The sequence below is a fragment of the Haliaeetus leucocephalus genome, unplaced genomic scaffold (genome assembly GCF_000737465.1).
Source record: "Haliaeetus leucocephalus isolate CR32 unplaced genomic scaffold, Haliaeetus_leucocephalus-4.0 Scaffold168, whole genome shotgun sequence".
NCBI classification, from domain to species: Eukaryota; Metazoa; Chordata; class Aves; order Accipitriformes; family Accipitridae; genus Haliaeetus; species Haliaeetus leucocephalus.
Window position 1 is genome coordinate 575,460 of NW_010972604.1, and position 20,543 is coordinate 596,002.

General features: G+C 43.3%; 1 protein-coding gene across 1 annotated transcript; it reads right to left on the bottom strand.

The window, feature by feature from the left end:
* Nucleotides 1-4,863: 4,863 nt before the first annotated feature.
* On the bottom strand, nt 4,864-9,798 carry LOC104829315 (chromosome unknown open reading frame, human C10orf71). Its single transcript, XM_010563471.1, has one exon. The coding sequence runs from the start codon at nt 9,663-9,665 to the stop codon at nt 5,013-5,015; it is 4,653 nt and encodes a 1,550-aa protein (XP_010561773.1). The 5' UTR covers nt 9,666-9,798; the 3' UTR covers nt 4,864-5,012.
* Nucleotides 9,799-20,543: the final 10,745 nt, after the last annotated feature.

Sequence of the window (20,543 nt, forward strand, 5' to 3'; positions counted from 1 at the left end):
TGATGCTGCTTTTCAGTGAGACAGAGGATCAAACTTGGAGTTCTTTATTTACTCAGAAAGGAAACAAAGTATATCTCCCAAATACAGATATGAAAATCTGTTAATATATTTCTGGTAAAAACATAACTAGCCAACTTTTCTGTTTATGCTGTCTTATATTCAAACCACAGTAACACTTTTGCTGTCAGCAAGGACTGCTTGGTTAGTCAGGGATCAAAGCAGAACAGATCTAAATAAAATTGCCAGTCTGGGCAAGGACTCAGCCAAAATCACTTTGAGAAGAGTCTCCACTGTGTTTCATAATGCAACAGACAAGAAGAGAAACTGAGAAAAAATGTGAAACCATCACTGACAAGACTGGAGATGACATATGGTCTGCAGGACTGGCTAGTAATGAAAAGGACAAGTTACACACCTGGTAACTTCCCCCAGGTGAATGGGGCACAGGGAATGCAAAAGTTCTGATGTCCTCTGAGTGGTGGCAAGAAGGTGATCCTCTTCCAGTGCTGCTGGACTGGGTGCTGGCACCACATCCCCAGGGTCCTCTGGCCAGACCGCTGCCCTCACACAGCAGGGAGGGGTGGGAATGATCTCAGGAGTCCTGGGCCAAAGGTGTTTCTGGCCAGCTCCTGCTCCCTCTTTTTAGGAGAGGGAGGAAGGGGGACGAAGCCCTGCATCCAGTCATCTCCTAGAGCTTTTAATTGTGTACCACGTGCATGCACACACAAACACACACTTCCATGTTGTTGACTTTTTCTGCTGGCATAACTGGAGGTAAAATTAAAATGAAAAAGCTGGCTAGAAGTCATTTCAGTATTGTAAAACAAGTCTCATTTATTTTGTTTATTAATTAATAAATAATTACTTATTCGCAGATACAGTTACATCAATGGAACGTGCCAATAACACACATTTTCTTGGACAGATGACTTAGGAAGGCACTGAATACCCAAGGAGGAGCTCATAAAAATCCATGCATGTAGGCCATTTCAATTAAACTGCACCCTCTAAAACAAATCCAGCATTTTGCAGGAGGAAATTTGAGCTCTTGGGACAGAGCCATGGCTGCAGGATGGCAGTCCAAGGCTGCCATTTGCCAACTGGACTGGAAGGTATTGCAGTTGCCCCAGAAAGAGAAGGAGGTTTGAAGGGAGGCAGTTCTGACCCTCGAGCCAAAGACCTGTAAGCCAGGTTTGGCCTCAGTCACATCTGCCAAGGAAGAAGCACCACTGTAAACAAGCCTCAGGGCACCAAGAAATGCAACATGCAAAAAAGACCACGTGCAGGAGAGGGGAGCAGTGAAAGCAATGGCCCTCTCTTCCCTTCAGCCTGCTGTGCTTCTGTGCATGCAAAGAGCCTGCTGTGCTCCTTAGTCCTAACCACCGGCTGCTGGCAAGGCAGAATTCAGCTTAGTTTGCCTCAACACCTCTTTAACCTATGATTTAATGTCACTGTCGTTTGCATCACAAAACAGTACTTTCCTATACCTGCTTTCATGACTATTGCACATTTCCCGTAGCACCCCCCCCAAAGAAAGAGGTCAATTCACAGCTGTCATTTTGCCTAGTAATGACCTCTTCCATCATAGTTTCCCACAGCAGCAATGGAAAAAAACCACAACAAACATGAGCAGAAAAGGGTAGGGAAAGAAGAATATTTGTTATGTGAAAAGATGTCATTTGGCTTCCTTTTAACACACAAACATTTTGTGTTCACCATCACAGGCATTACTGCTGTCTTATACTGATATGCAAACAGCAGTTTTATAGGTGTATTATATATATTCAAAATATATTTTTATATATCTCTATATAGAGTTGTTTATATGTGTGCATGTGTGTGTTTGTACACACACATATTCCCATGGCCTAGCTAGAAGTTGGCCAAAAGTGTGATCTAGACCAGAGACAGGTTTCCTGGTGGGTTCATACTCAAATGAAGTCAGTACCAGGCTGGGACCTGGAGCAACACTTTGATAATATCATTCACTCCCTGTGGCAAAGTGTGCTAGGGAAAGCTCTGGATACATGATGAGAACCACTTTCATATTTGTTTTGAAAACTCCCCAGTTCTGTTTGTTTCATTTAGCTACAAATTCCCTAGGTCAAACTCCCTCTGGGACATGTGCATGTTTAGAGACACAGTTCACTGCGAATGCAGCTCCCTTAAGCTAGCAGAAAGGATTGGCCAAAATAAAGAAGTCCTACTTGAAATGTATTTGGTATCCAAGTTAGGACTGGCTCCTTTTCAGATGCCCATGTTACAGTTTACCTTCACAGTAGAGTAAAAATGTAACCTGCTTTCCTTGCATACCTGGAAGTAGTATATTGGATGATCCCATTCTCCACAGTAAGAGTTTAAGAAGGCCCTTGAAAAAAGGGTGCAGAAAGAGAAGTGTGCACATCTACAAAACAAATTACAGTTAACCAAGGAAAAAGAGGTGGTTTTTTTTAATGCAGTTGTATATTTTGCTTATCAAATTACCATTTATTTTATATCTGTGCACAGATAATTTGTAACCACAGTCTCCCCTTGGAAAGTAAGCTTTTATCCTGTCCTCTGAGAGCCTGCTGACTTCTTGACTTGTGGCTGTTAAGGGCATTTAAATTTGTAATATTACAAATATTTTGTAATATTACAAAACCCCCAAAAATGGCTTGTACGCTCTGCTAGACTTTCAGGATACATAGGTTCTGTCTAAATGTACCATGAAAAACTTTAATAGATCTATTTATCTGTATTTTAACATGTAGATGACATTCTGCTCTATACTGGATAGACATTATGCTGTATACAGTGACAGCAACAGAGAAGTGCAACATGAATGGCACCGTGTCAGTTTAGCAAAATATTTGTGACCAAAAAAAGGAAAAAAAATTCATAAAGGGGGCCATTTCCCTTAATTTAACAACTTGAAAATTTATTCTTTTTCCTGAAACACCCTTGATTTTCAAATTCTTTATTTCTTTCTAAATGAGCCCTTTCCCAGGGGAGACTGCATTTTCTGACTTCCAAGTCACAGTTGGTTTAAAAATTTTAATGTTTGCAGAATAGGATCATAGGATAATTCAGGCTGCAAGAGATCTCAGGAGGTCTCTGGATGAACCTCCTGCTCAAGGAGGGTCAGCTCTAGGCCAGCCCAGGTTGTTCAGGGCTTTATCCAGCCAGGTGTTGAAAACTTTCAAGGGTAGAGACTGAACAATAATTGTTTATTCAGATATGAACATTTGGCTGAATGTGCTCAAAACCCAAACCAAAACAGTACAAGCTTCTCCATTTCCACCCCACACCTCTGCTGCAACCATCCCTGCCAAATCACAAAATGGCAAATCTGACACAACTCTGCATAACAGGTGAAATGAACCTTAGGAAACCATTAAAGACCAAATCCAAACCCCACTGAAATCAACAAAGAGATGTCTTTAGTGTTTGTCTAGCCCCTCTAAGGGAAATGTCTTAGCAAATAGCATTGATGAAAGGAAGTGTCTGGTGGGATCAGGACAGGTCCTGAATGTATGGCTCTTGTCAGGGATGGAGGAAGGCTGGGAGCCGAGTTCAAGTTAGGGAAGGAATCAAACCACCAAGCGTTGGTCTGTGTCCTGAGCAGCCTTGGTGCTGGGAAATTAAGAATTTACTGAAGAAAACCTCTATCATAGATATTAAAACTGGGAGAGTGAAGCAGTGCCTGTGTCCCATCTCCATGTCGTATTTATTAACAAAAGGTCTGGTTCTTCCCTTTCTTTTCAGGAAGTCGAGTCACTTCACTGAAAACAATCCTGTAAAAATAGCCTAAGGTGTGAATCAGGCTGAAAGGCAGATATATTTCTTCCTTAGATCTCCTGCACTTCAGTTTTAATTGGGAAGAACAGTATGAAAATGAGACAAAGTAAACCAACACTCCAAATACAGATATTTATAAGCAGACACATTACATTCAATTTTTCCATCTTTTCACCAAGGTTCCCTCATTATCTATGATGATAAAAAAGAGCTTATGCAAGGATGAGTGATATTTTGATACAGATCTTTCAAAGAAAAGTGATAATCCAAAGAAACACTTTTCTAGAAATTTAACACTTTGGATGTTTTTTATCTCTCTTCTTTTTTTTTTTTAAATCAAAGAATTCACAAGACCTAAATTAGGTATGTTTTTCAGGGTTTAAAAGGTAGCATTGTATTTCAGTGGGAGTCTGAAAACAAAACAAAATGAAAGGCATTTCAATTATAATAAGCAAAGATCTTCTCATCCTAACAAAAAATTAAATACTGTTATGAGATTTCATTCAACCTTGCTCCTTACCAAAATATCTCGGGCCAAGCATCAAGATAAGTTGAAGTTTTAAGCTGCATTATAAATAATCCCTGACTCTAGGGGAACTTATTTGGAGCAGCTGCAACTGTATTCTGGTTGTTTAAATGTTTTTTGACGCAGCTGTTGTATTGTTCATCCAGTATACAATCTTCTTGTCAATAACATCTGGGCGATCAATGTGTGCAAAAAATGAATCTTGGGTTTATGGCATATTTGTAGCCATATGCTTTCTACATGTCGATATAGTTCAAAGGCAGTGAGTGAGGAAAGTTTAGTAGATGCGGCATCTGTCCTAGGTCTCATAGGATGGACAGGATGGTGTCATAGGTTTTACTTCATATCATATATCATGCAACACATCTGTGCAAAAGGACACTTGCTTTGGCAATCCCAGCCACCATAATGGCAAAGCAGCAGCAGCAGCAAGCAGTGGCTTCATACTGTCGTATTTATTTGTTTAGCTGGCATTGCCCCTTCATCTCACTGATAATTTGGTGCTTGCTCAATTTCACTCTTCTTCAGAGTGATCATCACCTTGCATCTTTCATGGTCAGCTTTCGTTTTCCTTCCCACTCAAACCACAATGAGATTCAGACATAAAGTGTTGTACAAACATCAAATCTGCATGTGCTTTTGTGTGCATGTGTCTGTCCAAACAGTTCTTAAAAACACTAGCTGGCATATTTTGTTACTTCAGCTTTCAAGATACTCCTTCAGCAGCAAAATCATCTAACTCAGTGAGAGACACTATGTCAGTATTTGGGGTTGGGCTCGTGTCCTTTCCTAAGCGAACTTGAGTTTCTTCAGTGTCTTGACTGTAGGAGTAAGAGGCTGGTTCAACATAGGCCTGAGTATCCACAGCTTCACTGTATCTGTAATCCTGCTGGCCATCTTCAGGTAGTTCAGCTGGTTCTCCTGGTACAGCTGGCATTAACCAGGTAGGTTCAGAGAGCTGAGAAGGTGACTTCAGCACTGCTACAGATGTAGCTGGTAAAGGCAGCACTCTAGGATAGGAGGCATAGGGAGAATTCATAATTTCTGAAGAGGGGGGTTGGTGTAAGTTTCCTTCTGAGTAAGGGACTGAGACTTGAACATATTTGCCAGTTTCTGGGTCATAAAATGTCTTTAAATTAACTTCAGCTGGTAAATCAACTACATAGTATTGACCAGAGTCAGGGTCTTGGAGGAGTTTACGCTGGGTTGAAGAGGGTGAAGGGCTTACTGCTGATGCACCACTGGGTCTTCCTGTACTGGTTTCTGTGGGAGTAAAAGTTGAGTGAGGGGCAGGATGGAGAGGAGAATATCCCAAGGGTGAAGGAGATGCTAGTGTCTGTCCAGAATGAGAAGGCTTTCTCCCTACAGCATCTGTGTACTCAGTCTGATGTTTTTTCTGCTGCTCTTGCATTTTCTTTCTCCTGCTTGCCAGCTTTTTGGCCCGCCGCAGAGCCTTTTCTGTTTTTGGTGGCACAGCAGGAGGCTTGCCTGCTGCTCTCTCCCCAAGTCCTCTGGGCTCCAGTCTCTCAGCTTCCCCTGCAGAATTGGAAAGCAGATTCCTCCGTGCTGAATCAAGTATCTGTTCTGCAGACATATTAGCTTGGCTTTTTAGTGCCATGTTCAGCAAGGCAGGGTTTATAACATCCTCTGTCTCTCTAAGGCCAGAAATTGTTGGTTTGTCTGACGATGAACTGGCAGCAAGAGAGTGCATTGTGCTGCCTGACCTGGGGCTTGTAACAGCAGAGCATGCAAGACTGTCTAACAAAACCGGTGCACCTTCTGTATGTAAGACATCCTCTAAAGCTTCATGGGGTACAGGAGAATACATGTGGTCCTCTGATATGGAGCCAGTCACAGGGGAAATTGTCTCCCTAGTGATTATTTTTTTTGCACAAGAGCCACCTCTGCGATTAGATAAATGATGATTCTTGAAGTAATTCATCTTTCTTTCTGCAGGATAGCTGGGGTTGTTTTGTGCTTGCTCATTTTCCAGACCTAAATTTGGCTGTGTTAAGCTGTGTCTTGCCTTCCTAGTCTGGGGCTTCTCTTTCCTTCTGCACATGCGTTCCTCATTCATTTTCCCAAGTTTATTTAACAAAGCACAAGTCTCTTCATCTTCTTCCATCAGCTTCCCTAATGAAAAGCTCTCTGTGTCTTCCAGAAGGCTGGGATCCAGTGTTGCTGAAGTAGATCCAGGCTTTCTGGCCTCTTTCCCACTGTCATTTTCTCCATCCTTCACATTCTGCTGCCCTCTGTGCCTCGATGCTGACCAGCCTACCTCCTGGGCACGCAACATGTTTCCGTGCTGCTTGATGTGCTCTGCTGGGGGCATAAACCTACTTTCTATTTCCTTATAACTGCTGCTCACTGTATCATCCAGGGAAAAGGACCTGAACAGGGGCAGCTTGACAGCCCTTATTACCTGAGGTGACCTGAATGTGTTATCTTTAATCATAAACAAACTGGGTTTGGTTGAGCTTGAAGATGGTGGTGTTTGTGGTTCCTCAGACCTGGGGATGGATGTGTCCCTTATACTGTTGGAAGCAGAATCCGTGCTGTTGGCCTCTTCCCTTTTCTCTCTCCCTAGTTTCTCTTTCATCACACTCCTCTGTTCATTCCCAGTAACCTTCCCCTCTCTCTTCTCTGCTGCACCGGTACCAGAGCTGATACAAGCATAATATTGCAGTTCATCTTCCCCAACCTCTTTCCCTCTCTCCTTGTGGCTTTTCTTACTGTCTGCACCCATTTCACTCTTAGTCCTCTGGCTTTCTTGAGAGCATGCCTTCTGCATCAGGGGCACTGGTGGAAATGGCTCCTCCTGAAGTGGCTGCTCTACTGTGGAAACAAAAGATTGCTCCGAAGAACTAGTGCTTCTTTTGCCTTCTGCTTCATGGCCAGGTACCACCATATTGGTTTGGGTGGCACTGTAAGGCACATCCTCTGCTGGTGAGAGTTGGTTTGGGAGAATTTTGAAGGCAAAATTTTCATTCTGAATAGCAGCCTGTCTCTCATTTTCCTCACCCTGGACACTGGGATTTTGCATGGGCTGCCCAGCTGTCGCATCTGCTTTGTCTCTGCTGAATGGTTTCAGTGCTGGATACTGCAGATGTTTTCTTAAATCAGGTTCATTTGATTCATGTCTGAACAAGGGGAAGTTTTCATTATCCCTTGTGGTTTGAACTAAATCTTCAAGTTTTGAATCGTCTTGCTGCAAGTTGTCTCCAGTTCGGTAAAATAAAAGGTCCGCTGTTGTCTGGGGTGAACTCAGAGTCAGGTAATTGTCTGTAAAGTGTCCAGTTACATCAGTTTTATTGTCCTTTTCGTGAACACTGCCAGACAATATGGAGGTCATATCACTCGATTCATCTTTCTCTGCAATATTTTTGTTACTTTTTTCTTGTAAAGTCAAGAGTGAGGGATTAATTTTTGTACTCTCCTGTATATTTTCCCTAGTTTTATTTTTCTCCTCCAAAGCCCTTAACAGGGGAGAAGGGGTATAAATGCTTTTAACACATTTACGCACATCCTTCAAGTTGAATAACAGACTCGACGCTTTCGATTTGTAACTATCCCGAGACCTGTAATCACCAAATGTGCTCCCCTCGTGGTCTCTCAATGGCGTGCTCTCAGTGGGAGGAGGTGTCAGCGGTATCAGCTCACTTTCAACAGCGTCCACCTCCTGTTTTGGTGGTATGATGGGTGTTAAGAGTTCGGTGATGTTGAAAGAGGGACTGATTGATCCAGGGGAGTTTACCTGTTTAGTCAGAGGAGTCACGTCCAGACCAGGTTCAGCACCAGTCGCCTTTTCGGACAATGAGCACGTCTCATCACTGGCTGTGAACTTCTCCTTTGAGGTGTGTCTCCTCTCCGCTGCCCCTTTTGTAGTCCTCTGTCTCCTCCAGGGCGGACAGGTATTGCCCAGTTGGGGACTGAGGGCCTCCTCTTCAGTTAAGGTGGCCAGGGGTCTCAGTGGAGGCGGGCTGGGTGCCAGAGACATGGGTGAGGGTGAAAACATCCTGTGGGTCGTGGACTGGGGTGAGATGGAGGCTTGGGACAAGGCAGGGGGGGAAAGTTGAGCCGGCACTGGGGGTGGTGGCACAGGAGGGGCTTCAGGGGTAGGGGATGTTGGGGGATGGCCCTGCTGGGTGGGGGTTGGAAGAGGAAGCGCCTGCGGGACAGGGGGTGGCCGAGGGGGACCCTGCTGTGCGTGGATCCTGGGGAGGGGTGCGGGGGGAAGAGCAGCAGGAAGTTCAGTTTCTGAAGGGAGAGGGCCCTCAGGTACATACACAGCTGAGAGAGGGATGTTGAAAGCAGCTTCTGGTGGAGGTGGCTTAATCTGAAAATCTTTCTCTTGCTTCTTGGCTACAGTGGTCTTGACAGGTGGCAATTTATGTTCACGTGTGTGGGATCCTTTAACAAATGGTGCTTCTTCCAGATATGTAAGACCTTCCTTTTTCATTTTTATATCAACAAATTCCTCCTTTTCAGTCAGTTTTTTATGATGAACATTCCATGATTCAAAAGCACTGTTCTCACTGTGAAGAAAATTACCTTTTTTTGCTGGCTCATTAACTTTCATACTTCTGTTTTTTAAAGCCTTCTTAGAAGAACGGGAAAAATTTGACTTGGCTACTTTTGACATCTCAATCAGCACAGGATAATAACCAGCAGAGCCACAATAACTCAGGTCTATTTTATTAGGTCTTTTCTGTGGCTCGTGTTTGCCACTGAGACAGTGGCTACCTTGACCAGCCTCAGAAAATTCAGAAAGTTCCTTGTGGATGCTTAAAATGTCTGTGTCATCCCAGCAAGCCATATCATTTCCATGATTTAATTTACATTTTTGAAAGCTATTCTTAATGGGCTGCTTAATGGCTATCAGGGAACCTCCTGACCCTTGGTCTGCAGTCTTATCAAATGTCTTAATCAACGAGGACACTTTTGAAACATGTTTATTGTTCCTTGGACCAGGGACTGGCAAATTCAGCTTTTTCCTTTCTGTGGCAAAGGAGTTATTTTTAGCAATCCTTTTCTCCTCCAGAGCACAATTTGGTAACTGCTGGAATGTGGAAGCCCATATTGTATGTTCATTGTTTCTTGTTGTTAGATTGTTACAGACGTTGCTTTTCTTGATGGCATGGTTTAAAGTCGCTGGGTGAAATTTAGCAGAGAACTGGAGGGCAAAGTCAGGTGAAATGGCAAGATCTGGTTCATTGTAAGAGTCTTCGAGTTCTGCCACACACAAACTTTTGAAAGCCCGGTCTGTGAGGCTGCTCACCTCTCTGTCTGTGTCATCCAGGAGACTCCCAATACTTGAGGAGTCACTATGTCCTTCTGTATGTTTCTTATTTCCCTGCATTGTTCATGGGAGTCATGAATGAATTATCCAAAGGATTAATTACTTCAAGCGTCAAATAGGCAGATGACTGCGTGGGGTGGTTCCAGCTGTTTGCAATTCACAAGCACAAAGTGATTCCTCCAGAAGGTGCTGCTGCACATGGATTCATCTTATGGAACAGCTGAAGGAAACCTTCTTCTCTGCAAAGCCAAAATTATAAATTATCATTTTTCTATACTAACACCATCAGACAGAGAGCATTTTCCAGATATATTCGTCACTGCCTAATTTGTTCCTACATGTATTCTAAACAAGATGCTAGCAACACAATAAACAACATGAAAAATAATTGTTATTTTGGTCAATTCAAGTAGTTCATGGTAGATAGTTTGATTTCTGGAAAGTGCCATTAAAAAAAGTGGTTTCACCTCAGATTCTTTACTTGGGCTCTTAAACAAGGATATAAAAGCCAAATTTCAAGTACTTCCCTTTCCATACCTCCAACCATAAACACTTCCAAGTGCTGTGCATGTATTTAGCTAAGAAGGTTAGCCATTTTTTGGCCAGGAAGAATTGGTAATAAAAAGGGACAAAACTTACTTAAAAAAAGAATGTCACTGGGTACATCATTGCACACTATGTTAAAAATGAAAGAAAAGTTCATAAAACTTACTTGGCAAGACATCATAACTATAAGTTGTGAAAAATAAAGTTATTACAGAAGATTCTATTCTCACTCATGTGTTAGCTCATGACTGCAGAAAATGAGGTCTATAGAGATGAGCCTGGTTGTGTCAGGCTGGAGCTTCGCTGTGACAATTACCCTGAGCAGAACCATTGTTTGAGAAAGCAGAATGGCACCACAGGTAAAGAGGATTTACTGTGCATTAGCATGTTCCAAGCATATATTGGTGGGGTAAAATCCTTTAGCCACCCGTATCCAGATGCCGTTGGATTGGTGTTGAAACTGAAGAGGCTGCTAATATCAGCTTAGCCAGCAGAAGGCAGGAGTGCCTAGGGGACTCCAGCAGAGCCACTAAAGGAGCACAGGGAGCATTTGGCTTCAGTTCCAGAAGCGCTGAGAGCAAAAGGTAACCCATTCAACACAGTTATAAAATATCACAGCCTTCCATTTATCCCCGATTATGATGCACAGTCAGGGCCCACAGCGTTGTGCTTTTTGTCTATCTCCACATCAGTCTGAAGACCGGATGGGGGAATCTCTGGATGAAACAAATAAAAGCAAAATAGACCCTTCAGCTGTACTTGAAATCTATACACTAAAACTCTTTAAAGTTTACTCTGTAAAGTCTTTAGCTACTTATTCTCACATTCAAGGGCTTGAGCAGGGTATTGACTAAACTGCAGGGACACTCAGTTTAAAAGCATATTCAAGAGTCAACTAAAACTCACTCCTTAAGGAAAGTCTTATCTGTCTCTCCATTTCCTAGTGCAAGTGCATCATGAACATGTGATGAGCTGAAACACCACAGTTCACATCTACAGCAACTTCTAGCTTCTGTACAAGTGGAAGCTGCCTCCATCTCAAGCTTGTATCCACTGTAGAACTGAGCAATGAAATCCAGATTTCAGCCCCTCCAGATGTCCAGATCCATGATCCCACTTTGGCCCATCTCAGTGAGACTCTTGGAAAGGGCACGTTTTTCCCTATGGTGACTCAGTGTTGGTCAAAGTATGAAAAGTCAGAGGAACTGGGCTTAATCAGCTGGATTGCTCAGGCTCAGTTGTTGCTTCAAATGAAAAGACTCTTTGTCTTCCTTTTCTATTTAAAAAAAACCTCAGCCAACCTATTTCTAGACTCAAAGTATCATAGTGAATCTCGATTCTGTCCTTCCAGCCATACAATTCCAATGACTTATGCAGAACTACAATAGATTTACACCAGAAATAAAATGAGCTTAATAGAGCTTCTCCATTTTGCTTTGTACAAAGATTTTTCAAAAGTGAGTTTCACTCTCCCCACTGCACATACATATCTGTGTATAATGCAGCAAGAAAAAAAGAGAAGACAAATGAAAGGCCATCCCACTCGGGTTTGATTCTTAACAGTTATATGAGCGGGAAGTACAGGTACATACCTGCCATGTAATTTTGCTTCTCATCTTTAGAACTCCCTCTCATGTTTGTATTGGCTTCATTTCTGACCATCTTTAGTGAGGAGGTAGAAATAGTCCAGTAATGTAGATTCCACAGAAGTAGTGTCGCTGGATGTTTCTGACCTTCAGCATTTTTTGATCTTAAGTGAACTCTGCAATTTGAAAACAAAGACATTTGTTTGCATGATCTGAAGGTTGTCTCATGCTGTATTCATTCATTTATTTGTTCCTTCACATTTTAGAACCATTTTAGGAGTCATTTACAGGATTTCTTACCAAAAGAGACAGGTATCCATCCCAGAGTGATAATAACCAGATATCTTTAGGATTTGGTAGCTTGCGGAGTGCAGTCAGGTTTCTAGCAAACAACTATCACAGACTCCAGCACTCTCTGGCAGTCTCAGCAGGGACTAACAGCTGAGTGAGCAATGGTTTCCTGGCAGTCTGCCCATTGCAAAGGCTCGGTGACATCTCCAGGTTAAAATGAGGGGCTGTGCCAGATGACTTCTTCCCTGCTGCTGACTATCTCCCTGCTGTGCCACCCTTTCAGAGGGACTGCGGAGGAAAATGTGTGCCTCCACTCCCCCTGTATATGACTTCCTACTGCCAACAAGTATAGACAGATGCCAATCTGATGGACTGGGAACTAACGCAGCTGAGGTTTAAAAGTCCAGCCTTTTCACTACCCCTGTTGTAAAAGAGAAGAAGGGTGGACAGCTGGGATGGTGAAGGACAGTAAACCAAATAACTTTTTGCTTCCATGCATGAACCAGAGTCAGGAGATGCTAAAGGAAAGCTCAGCTATTGTGAACATGCATTGCTGCTGTCCTTTTGCTGTAGGGACCCTCAAGGTTCAGGCTAGTTTGCTCAATCTTTGCAAGAATATATCCATTTCCTACAAGAACTGCCTGGCCCTGAGGTAATGCACATAGGTGTAGATACAGCAGATTTTCCTGAAGCAAGGGTCTGCTCTAAGGAAACTTTTGTGACAGCCTGTGGTATTCAAAACACATTGGCAAAAGTGGCAACAAGGGCTCAGCTGCTGCGATGGTCTCCTACACCTTACCTGAGGAAGGACAGGTATCAGTGTTAGCTTAGGGACAAGCCTGTACCAATCAGAGCTTTTTGTGGTCCATTTAAGATGTCTGAGTAAAAAAAAAGTAAAAGCAAAGAAAAAAACCCCAATGCTATGTCTGGTTGCATCTAAATGTAAAAGAGCATCCTCATTGCAGAGACGTGTACTCAGTTATCTCTTTGCTCAGAGGTTAAATTACAATTTTACTGCTTCTGTGATACTCTTAACTCTGCAAAGCCAACACAGCCGTGGGAGATGGTGATTTCGTTCTGGCTCATTCATCAATGGGGCTGTTGACTAAATTCCAGCAGCACAATGTTTATCACTATTTATTGGTGGTGGTGCCTGAACCAGGAGGAAGCTTGGCTTTCAGATCTCATGGACAGAGGTCTGAAGAAACATCTTGTCCCTTGTAAACTGAGAACATTTGCTGAAAAGTGAGTAGGGTAGCAATAAACATGGAGATCATGATGTAATCTCAGCAATTATTTTCCTAGATGGTGTCACTGTTACAAAAACAACCCAGCACCACTGATTAAAAAAAAGAATAGCCACTGTCACTGTCTCTGAACCCCTTGTGAAGATCCTTGTCTTGCCTGGCCATAATACTGGTACTTGGGCAATGTAATGTTTCAAGCTGGAAAAGCTGTATCTACACCAAGTGTTCAAACTGCAGATCGCTACTGGGACTGGATGGAAACAGCAGCACTGTACTGATCTAGCTATCCCTTGTATAGATATGATGACAACTTCTGAACTTGGACAAAGCGGCTGTTCATGGCTGGTTTAATAATCCGGTAAAGTCCCATTTCTTTAGCTTTTTGGACAAACATGGCAGCCAGCAAGCAAGGTGCAGTGTTTGAGCTGAGGTCAGGTTTCAGCTGGTTCAAACATTTAAGGATGTCTGAATTTAGTCTATTTTCAAGACAGAGGAAAGCAATGCTGCACATCTGGAACTGCCTGGGAAATGCTGAGAAACATGTGAGGTGTTTGCAGTAGGCATCATCTGATACTAGCTACTGAAAAAGCTTGCATGAATGTACAGATTTCAAGGAGCTTAATCAGAGACCAACCTCCCCTCTCTTTTAAATAGGAGGCTTTTTTCAGTGGCTCTCTTAAGTGCCTAACAAATTGTGATGAGGAGGTTAAATTACAGAGACTATTCCTGGGCTGGCACAGACTTAATGTCAACTTTTTTCACTAGACAGGAGCTGGGCAAACCAGCAAACTTCGCTGGAGTGTGTGACATCACTGCTGCTGCAATATATAAAGGGCCGGTTGGTTCCCCCACTCCCCTTGGGCTGGTATTTGGCTGAAATGTTGTGCCATGAGACATCACAGTGGCATTTTGGCAGAGCCCTTGGGAGCTGCATAGCAGTTTGAAGTCAGCAGCACTGCATTCCCCTTGAGGATGGGAAGAGAAGGGAGAAGGAGGGAAGGTTTATTTATTTTTTTTTTTTTTAATCTTTGTAAGCTGGTTTCTTCATGTGGTACTTTCTATATGGTATCCATCCAGAGCTCCAGCCCAAAACTCAGAGCCTTATGGTGACTGCTGGCTGAGGTTTATGCAGTGGCATGTTCTACTTGCACACATGCCACTGCTTTGGGCTTCCAAGGGGTCATCATGACAATGAATAGTTAGTCCTTCTTACCATGGAAAATAGGAGAATCCCTAATGAATTGATGACTTTTTTGTACAGGTGCATGTTTGTTCATGGCACACACTGTTGCTCATAGTCAGATGAGAGGGCTGGATGGGAACAGGCCTGTTCAGCTATGTGTCATCAGGCTAAGACAATGCTCCCAGCTGATGGTAGCTTGTCGCTAGCCTGAGCGGGGCTGGCTCAGTGAGCTCTCTTGGATATCGCCAGAAAATACTGCATGGCAGCGGTGATCAGTTTGTGAAAGGCTATTGAGTGTGCTGCTGTTGGTCAATGATCACAGTACTGCTGTCTTCATTGCGTATTTAGGAAAACAGACAAAAGGGTGTCAGGGAGTTAAAGGTCACCCTGTGAGTCCCTGTCAGAGACAAGGAGCCAGAAGGATGTCTGGGAGAAATGAAGAACCCCTGTAGTCTGGTGTAGAATACCCAAACATCCCTTGTACTGGGCTGCTTGGACTGCCAAGGGTGTGTGGGCTGGTCATATGGGGCTGCATCGGAGCCAAATGCTCTCTCTGATCTGTCCTGCTGCCTGGGCTGCTCCAGCCACACTGCATCTCTGAGCAGCCCTTGGGGCACATGGACTGGGGGGAGGATCACAACCTGGCAAGAGAGACAGTGGTGCTCCAGCCACATTTCTCTGAACTGTCAAGAAAGGCAACTTCTGGATTAAGATGCTCTTAAGACGAGAGCTATTAGCACAAGCCCCCATTTCCCTCACCCAGCAAGATCTCTTTCATCTATACTTTGTGGTCATAAAGGGCAGCCAAAGTGAATTCTCCTGCTTGGGGAAAGGGCAACCACTTTGCTCAAATACAAATACGTGCTCCAGCTGCTGGAGGGTGGAGAACTGGATCTGTCCAGCTTAGGGTGAAGATCCCAAATACTGACAGAACTGACTAGCGTAGAACAAGGTGACCTCAGCTATTCCAGCATCAGATCTTTGATCATTGCACTGGAAAGCAAGGTGAAGGAACCATGTGTCTGCACCAAACCAGTGTAGACTGGGTCCATTCTTCTTGAGGATTTGGCCCAGCAATTGTGTCTCGAATAGCTTGTCCTGGGCCAGAGGAGAGACTGTTCTTGACTTTGGGCCAACTTCTGTTCTCAGTTACACTGATATAAATCTAGAGTAATTTTACTGACGTCAGTAGAATAACTGAGAACAGAATTGGTGACTTTAAATACATCTACTTCCTAAGCCAACACTGGTGCATTATCCAGAAGGCTACATAAGTAACTGTAACCACAGTAAAGTGAAATCCAACATCTCTGAAGAGCCAAACGTCACCCCCACATGGCATTCAGACCAACATGTGAAGGAAAAGGATTTGGAACCAATACCATGTTGCTATGCCACCAAATCATGTCCTCTGGACAATTCTGATTTTCTAACCTGTATCACTCACCACTGAGAATAGCAGTGCATTTGGAATAAAGTAATTTTTCTCTTTTCTGCAATATTAACTAGAATACCTAGACCTAAGAGTGGTGTGGTAGATGTTGTGCAGTCCCAGACCGGACCAGCAGAGCTGTCTGCCAATCTGAATTGCCATCCTGTGGACAATATCATCTTTTGGAAATGTGTTTGTGTGTGTGTGTGTGTGATGGGAGGATGTTCTAATTTAGATTGTTTTTGAAATTTCACATGGAATAAAGATTCTGGAGAAAAATTAAATTAGAAATTTCAAAGTTTCATTCAGAATTTTTTAAAAAATCTTTTCATTTCAGATTTTTTCACTATTTTTACACTATAGGCCATGAGACGCAGCATGTAGTATATACCATAATAGTTAAAATAGTATACTTTTACTGTCCTTAAGTCAGAGAGGGTGTATGCTATTTAATATTAAGTGAAACTTTTCATTTTATTTTCCACATCAAACAATACTCTGATGGTATTGCAACAGAGAGTGTGATCTTGTTTTGAAATTTCCCTAAGTAAGTATTTCAAATGATAAAAAAAAATTAATTTCCAATTGTCTTTCTAGGGGAAATGTCATTAAAATGAATATGATTGTGATTTTATTTGTTTAATCAAACCTTTTTTTTTTTTTTCCCCAGAAAAGACAGCTGAAGTCTTTTTCTCCCAGTGAGCTCTACTGAAGCTAGTGCATCTGTTGCCATGGGAGCTGGAACTGGAGACTCATCAGACTCACAGCTCAAGGAAGGTCAGTACAACCTGGTGGAAGCATGAATGCAAGGAAGGAGTGTGCCTAGCTAATGACTGTGTGTTATACATCCTGCTCTGTGTCCTTTCCCCAAAGGATGTGAACCTCTTCCAGGCCCCAGCTGGAACGCTTACCTCTTCAGCTCAGACCACAAAGCTTCAAGTACTGGGAGATGAAGACCTCATGTGAAGAAAAATGGGAGGAATAGAGACTGCCTGCAACAGCTATGGAGAATCATGGCAAGTCTCTCAACCTTTCCCTTTCTCGTTCAATGGCAAAGACCCAACAGTTATTTCCAGCTGGTCTCCGGACTGCCTTTCCCAATGTCCTCCAAATGCCCTGTCCTACCAAGAGGCCTGTCAAGTCTGGAAGAACGAGATGTCTCTCGGAAAGGGTTCTATCTGGACTGAGGCTTTCTTGCAACTCTTGTTCAGTCCTTTCATTACCTGAGCCCTACCTATCCACTGCCTTTGAAGAGTCAATAACAAGCAGACATGATGGAGGAAGTCAAAGGCACATGACTAACACAGGCAAAGGGCAGGTGCAGCACTGGACAAACAGCACAAGTCTACAAGAATCACAAGGCAAAGGGATGGTGCTCTTCTCATGACCTGAAGTCATCACAGACAAGTGACATCTAAGCAACTGAACCCAAACAGTGCATTTCTTGGCATTAAATGTCTGACTGGAAAAGGCCACTGTCTGTAACTAGGTCAGTCATTATACACTGAGATATTTATACAGCTCCCCAGTAATATGGTACATGAACACCTCGTGGCTATTTATCCTTACAAACTCTCTCACTGCAAGCAGGATTTCTGTCTCATTTACAGGTCAGTAGCTAAGGCCCAGCTTCAACTGACTGATTTGCCCAAGATCAAACAGGGCATCTGTGGCAGGGCAGGGAACCAAATCTTTGTTTTCTGAATCACACAATAAGAGCTTAACCTTTGTCAGTTAAGGCAAAAAAGTACCTTCCCACTGCCCTTCATAGACATGGTACTTTACGATGAGCGTCTGCAAAAAAAACCCCCCTTCAACTAAGTATGGTGCTGTAGCTTGGCATAATATTGTATAGTGAAATCCATCCAGATTTGCAGGTGATGGACTTACTGCAAAGATCTCAGCTCTGCTTCAGGTGCTTGATACCTATATCCCTCTGAGATCATGAACACTCAAGCCTTCCTCACTAGTTCAAGGTGACAACTGATGTTGCATTGGTGCAGCCCCCTCACTGAGCACTGACAGGATTTTGGCTGATGAGACAGGTATTCATCTCCTTTCATTTAGTCTCAAGCAAGGCTTAGAGGATGAAAGCTTCTGACTTTTCATTTCCTGAGTGGGAGAAAGGAGATTTTCCCACAGTAGAGGGAAAGTTGTAGAGTACCACAGCATCACAATGCCTAGAGCCAGGAGATGACAAAGGGGGAAGGGAAGAAAAATACATGGTCAAGAAAGCAAATGTAATGGCTTGGATGCCTTGTAAAGGAGCATGCCAGACAGTCCCCAGCCCCTGTCATGGAAAAATTGTAATGATAACAGCAAGTATATGTTAGACACAAGAGGGAAGCAGGTGTATTCTCCTCTGTGACCTACACAAGGAAATCAGCAACTATCAACCAGCCATGCCTCACTTCTCTTTCCAGCTTGGGAATCTGAAACCATCCCCCACTTACTTACACTGTGCTCCTCATCAGCCCCAGCACACTGATACCATCTGCACTGTCAAGTTTACACTTAGACCATTTAAGTTTCTTGACAAGGAGAATTTGACCCACACCCACTCACACAGGATACAGTCTCAGGAAATAACAAGTTTGCAGAAAAGAAGTATTATTCTTTTACTGGTAGTCTCACCTGCTCCTTAATATCTTCTGGATATTTCCAAGGTTTGGACAAGGATTTTGCTGAATCTGTTTTCTATAAAGAAAAGAATTCAAGCCATTTGTACGTGCTAGATTCAAAATTGTTTCAAGTTCTAAGTTGTTTTCTCACCCAACGAATTCCATGGGATTTAGGGACATGCAATATCCTGAAACACTTGTCTTGTGTTTCCAAAGACAAATAGGTATATGTACCAGAGGGAGGAAGAGAAGGTAGAGGCTTTGGTTTTCAAAGTTTTCTGGCTCAGACTGCAGGACTAGAGCTATTTCTTACTTACAACTTGCTATAGCTTTCAAGTGCAGTCAACGGAGCTCAGTTCTTGAGCCAGCAGTGTGGTGGGGAGGGAAATACACACTTATATACATACCAGAGCATACGACTCAAGCACACAACCATCCATTCACATAACATCTTTCCTCTGATGACAAACTGCTCCTCAACCATTTGTGATTATAACAGAGCCGTTCCAGCTGAAGGACAAAATCTGTGTCTTGCCTTACTCCTGCCTGCTGTCTGGAAGATGGCCATGGGAGAGCTATCCACCTATGGGAGGACTTGGAGAGGGCAGGGGAGAGCCCACCCACCCTTCCCCCCAGGTATTCTCTCTGGAGGCCATAGTATTTTCCTCCTTTTGAGAGGCAAAAGCCGGACAGTGGTCTTGTCCTGAGCAAGATGGAAGCTCCTTCCAGTTCTCTCTTCATTGTGCAACAGGAGTTGTTGGGGTTTTTTTTTTTTTTTTCCCCTGGGAAATGTAGACTCCCTCTTCCTATGCAGAGATTGATTCATTGTTATGATTTAATGGTGTGTCCCCAAGGCAATTCCTCATTCTTTTACAGTTAATGCACATGCTAAGGCATTTCTTGTGATTATTCTGTAAAGAATACATGCAAAAGACAGAAAGGAAAATAACAAGAGTTTTAAGCAGAATCCACACCTGTTCCCTAAGAGATAGGCTGGTGACTCTGGCTGCATCAGTCCCTCAGCAACCTCAGTGATGCTGTCATCACAGTGCTTTTCCAGACCACCCAGACCCTCTGAAGAACCCTGGAGGCAAGCAATAGCATCACCCACAGCCCAGTGCTGTCACCGACCACTTCTTCCCCCAGGCCTCCTCCTCAATTCTCCCCTACACCCCAAGTGATGATTCCAGCTACTTGTCTATGGCTTCATTCAATTCAGAAGCCTGGTGAAAGAATAATTTCTCATTTTGGAGAAACAGACTAAGTCCTAATGTCACTACTTCAAAGCAGATCACTCAAAACAAAGAGTCTCAGTGAACAACAACATCATGATCAGGAATGCTGCCCCACTGCCCCAGCACAAACCCTGGATGCGGCTTGCATGGCCCAGTTCCCTCTAAGTACGTTGCTGCTTCTTCACCAACATCCCAGACAGTCCTGAGCATTTGCTCCAATTTCCGCACAATGGAGCCCTGTGCTTTGATACGTACAAAAGATGGGGACAGGAACACACCTGAAATACATCTCAACAGAACAGAAGCCATCAGAAGTGTGCAGAATTGTACAAGGGCCTATAATAAAGCTGACAGGGCAAGCCAAGCTGGCCTTAAGGTATGAGTTTATGTCTGATGCAGGTAAAGGTGACAGAGGCACATCTGAGACTGAGGATCTACAGTAGCTGTAAACTGCGAGATACTGCTGTTTGCTGACTCTGCTTGTTAAGGTGTAGCCAAATGGTAACAACATGCATCTCTTTTAGAGACTTTTCAAAAAATTGCAGGGATTTTCATCTCTATCTTTTCCAAGTGGAAAGTATGAGTTAGGTGGCCTTCATGTACCTGACTGTCATAGCCCTATCACAGTTCCCAAAACAGCCTTAGACATAGTGTGTAAGTAACACGGAAAGCATCCCTGAAACTACTGGGATGTAGCTGTGTGAGAGACTGAAAATAAAGATGCATCACTATTTGACCTGCTTGACTCATAAGAAGATTGGTCTGACTGTTACCAGATGATTTAGATTAATCATTAC

What these genes read in the sequence shown, in the direction of transcription:
- LOC104829315 (XM_010563471.1), bottom strand. Translation starts at nt 9,665, where the DNA reads ATGCAGGGAAATAAGAAACATACAGAAGGACATAGTGACTCCTCAAGT.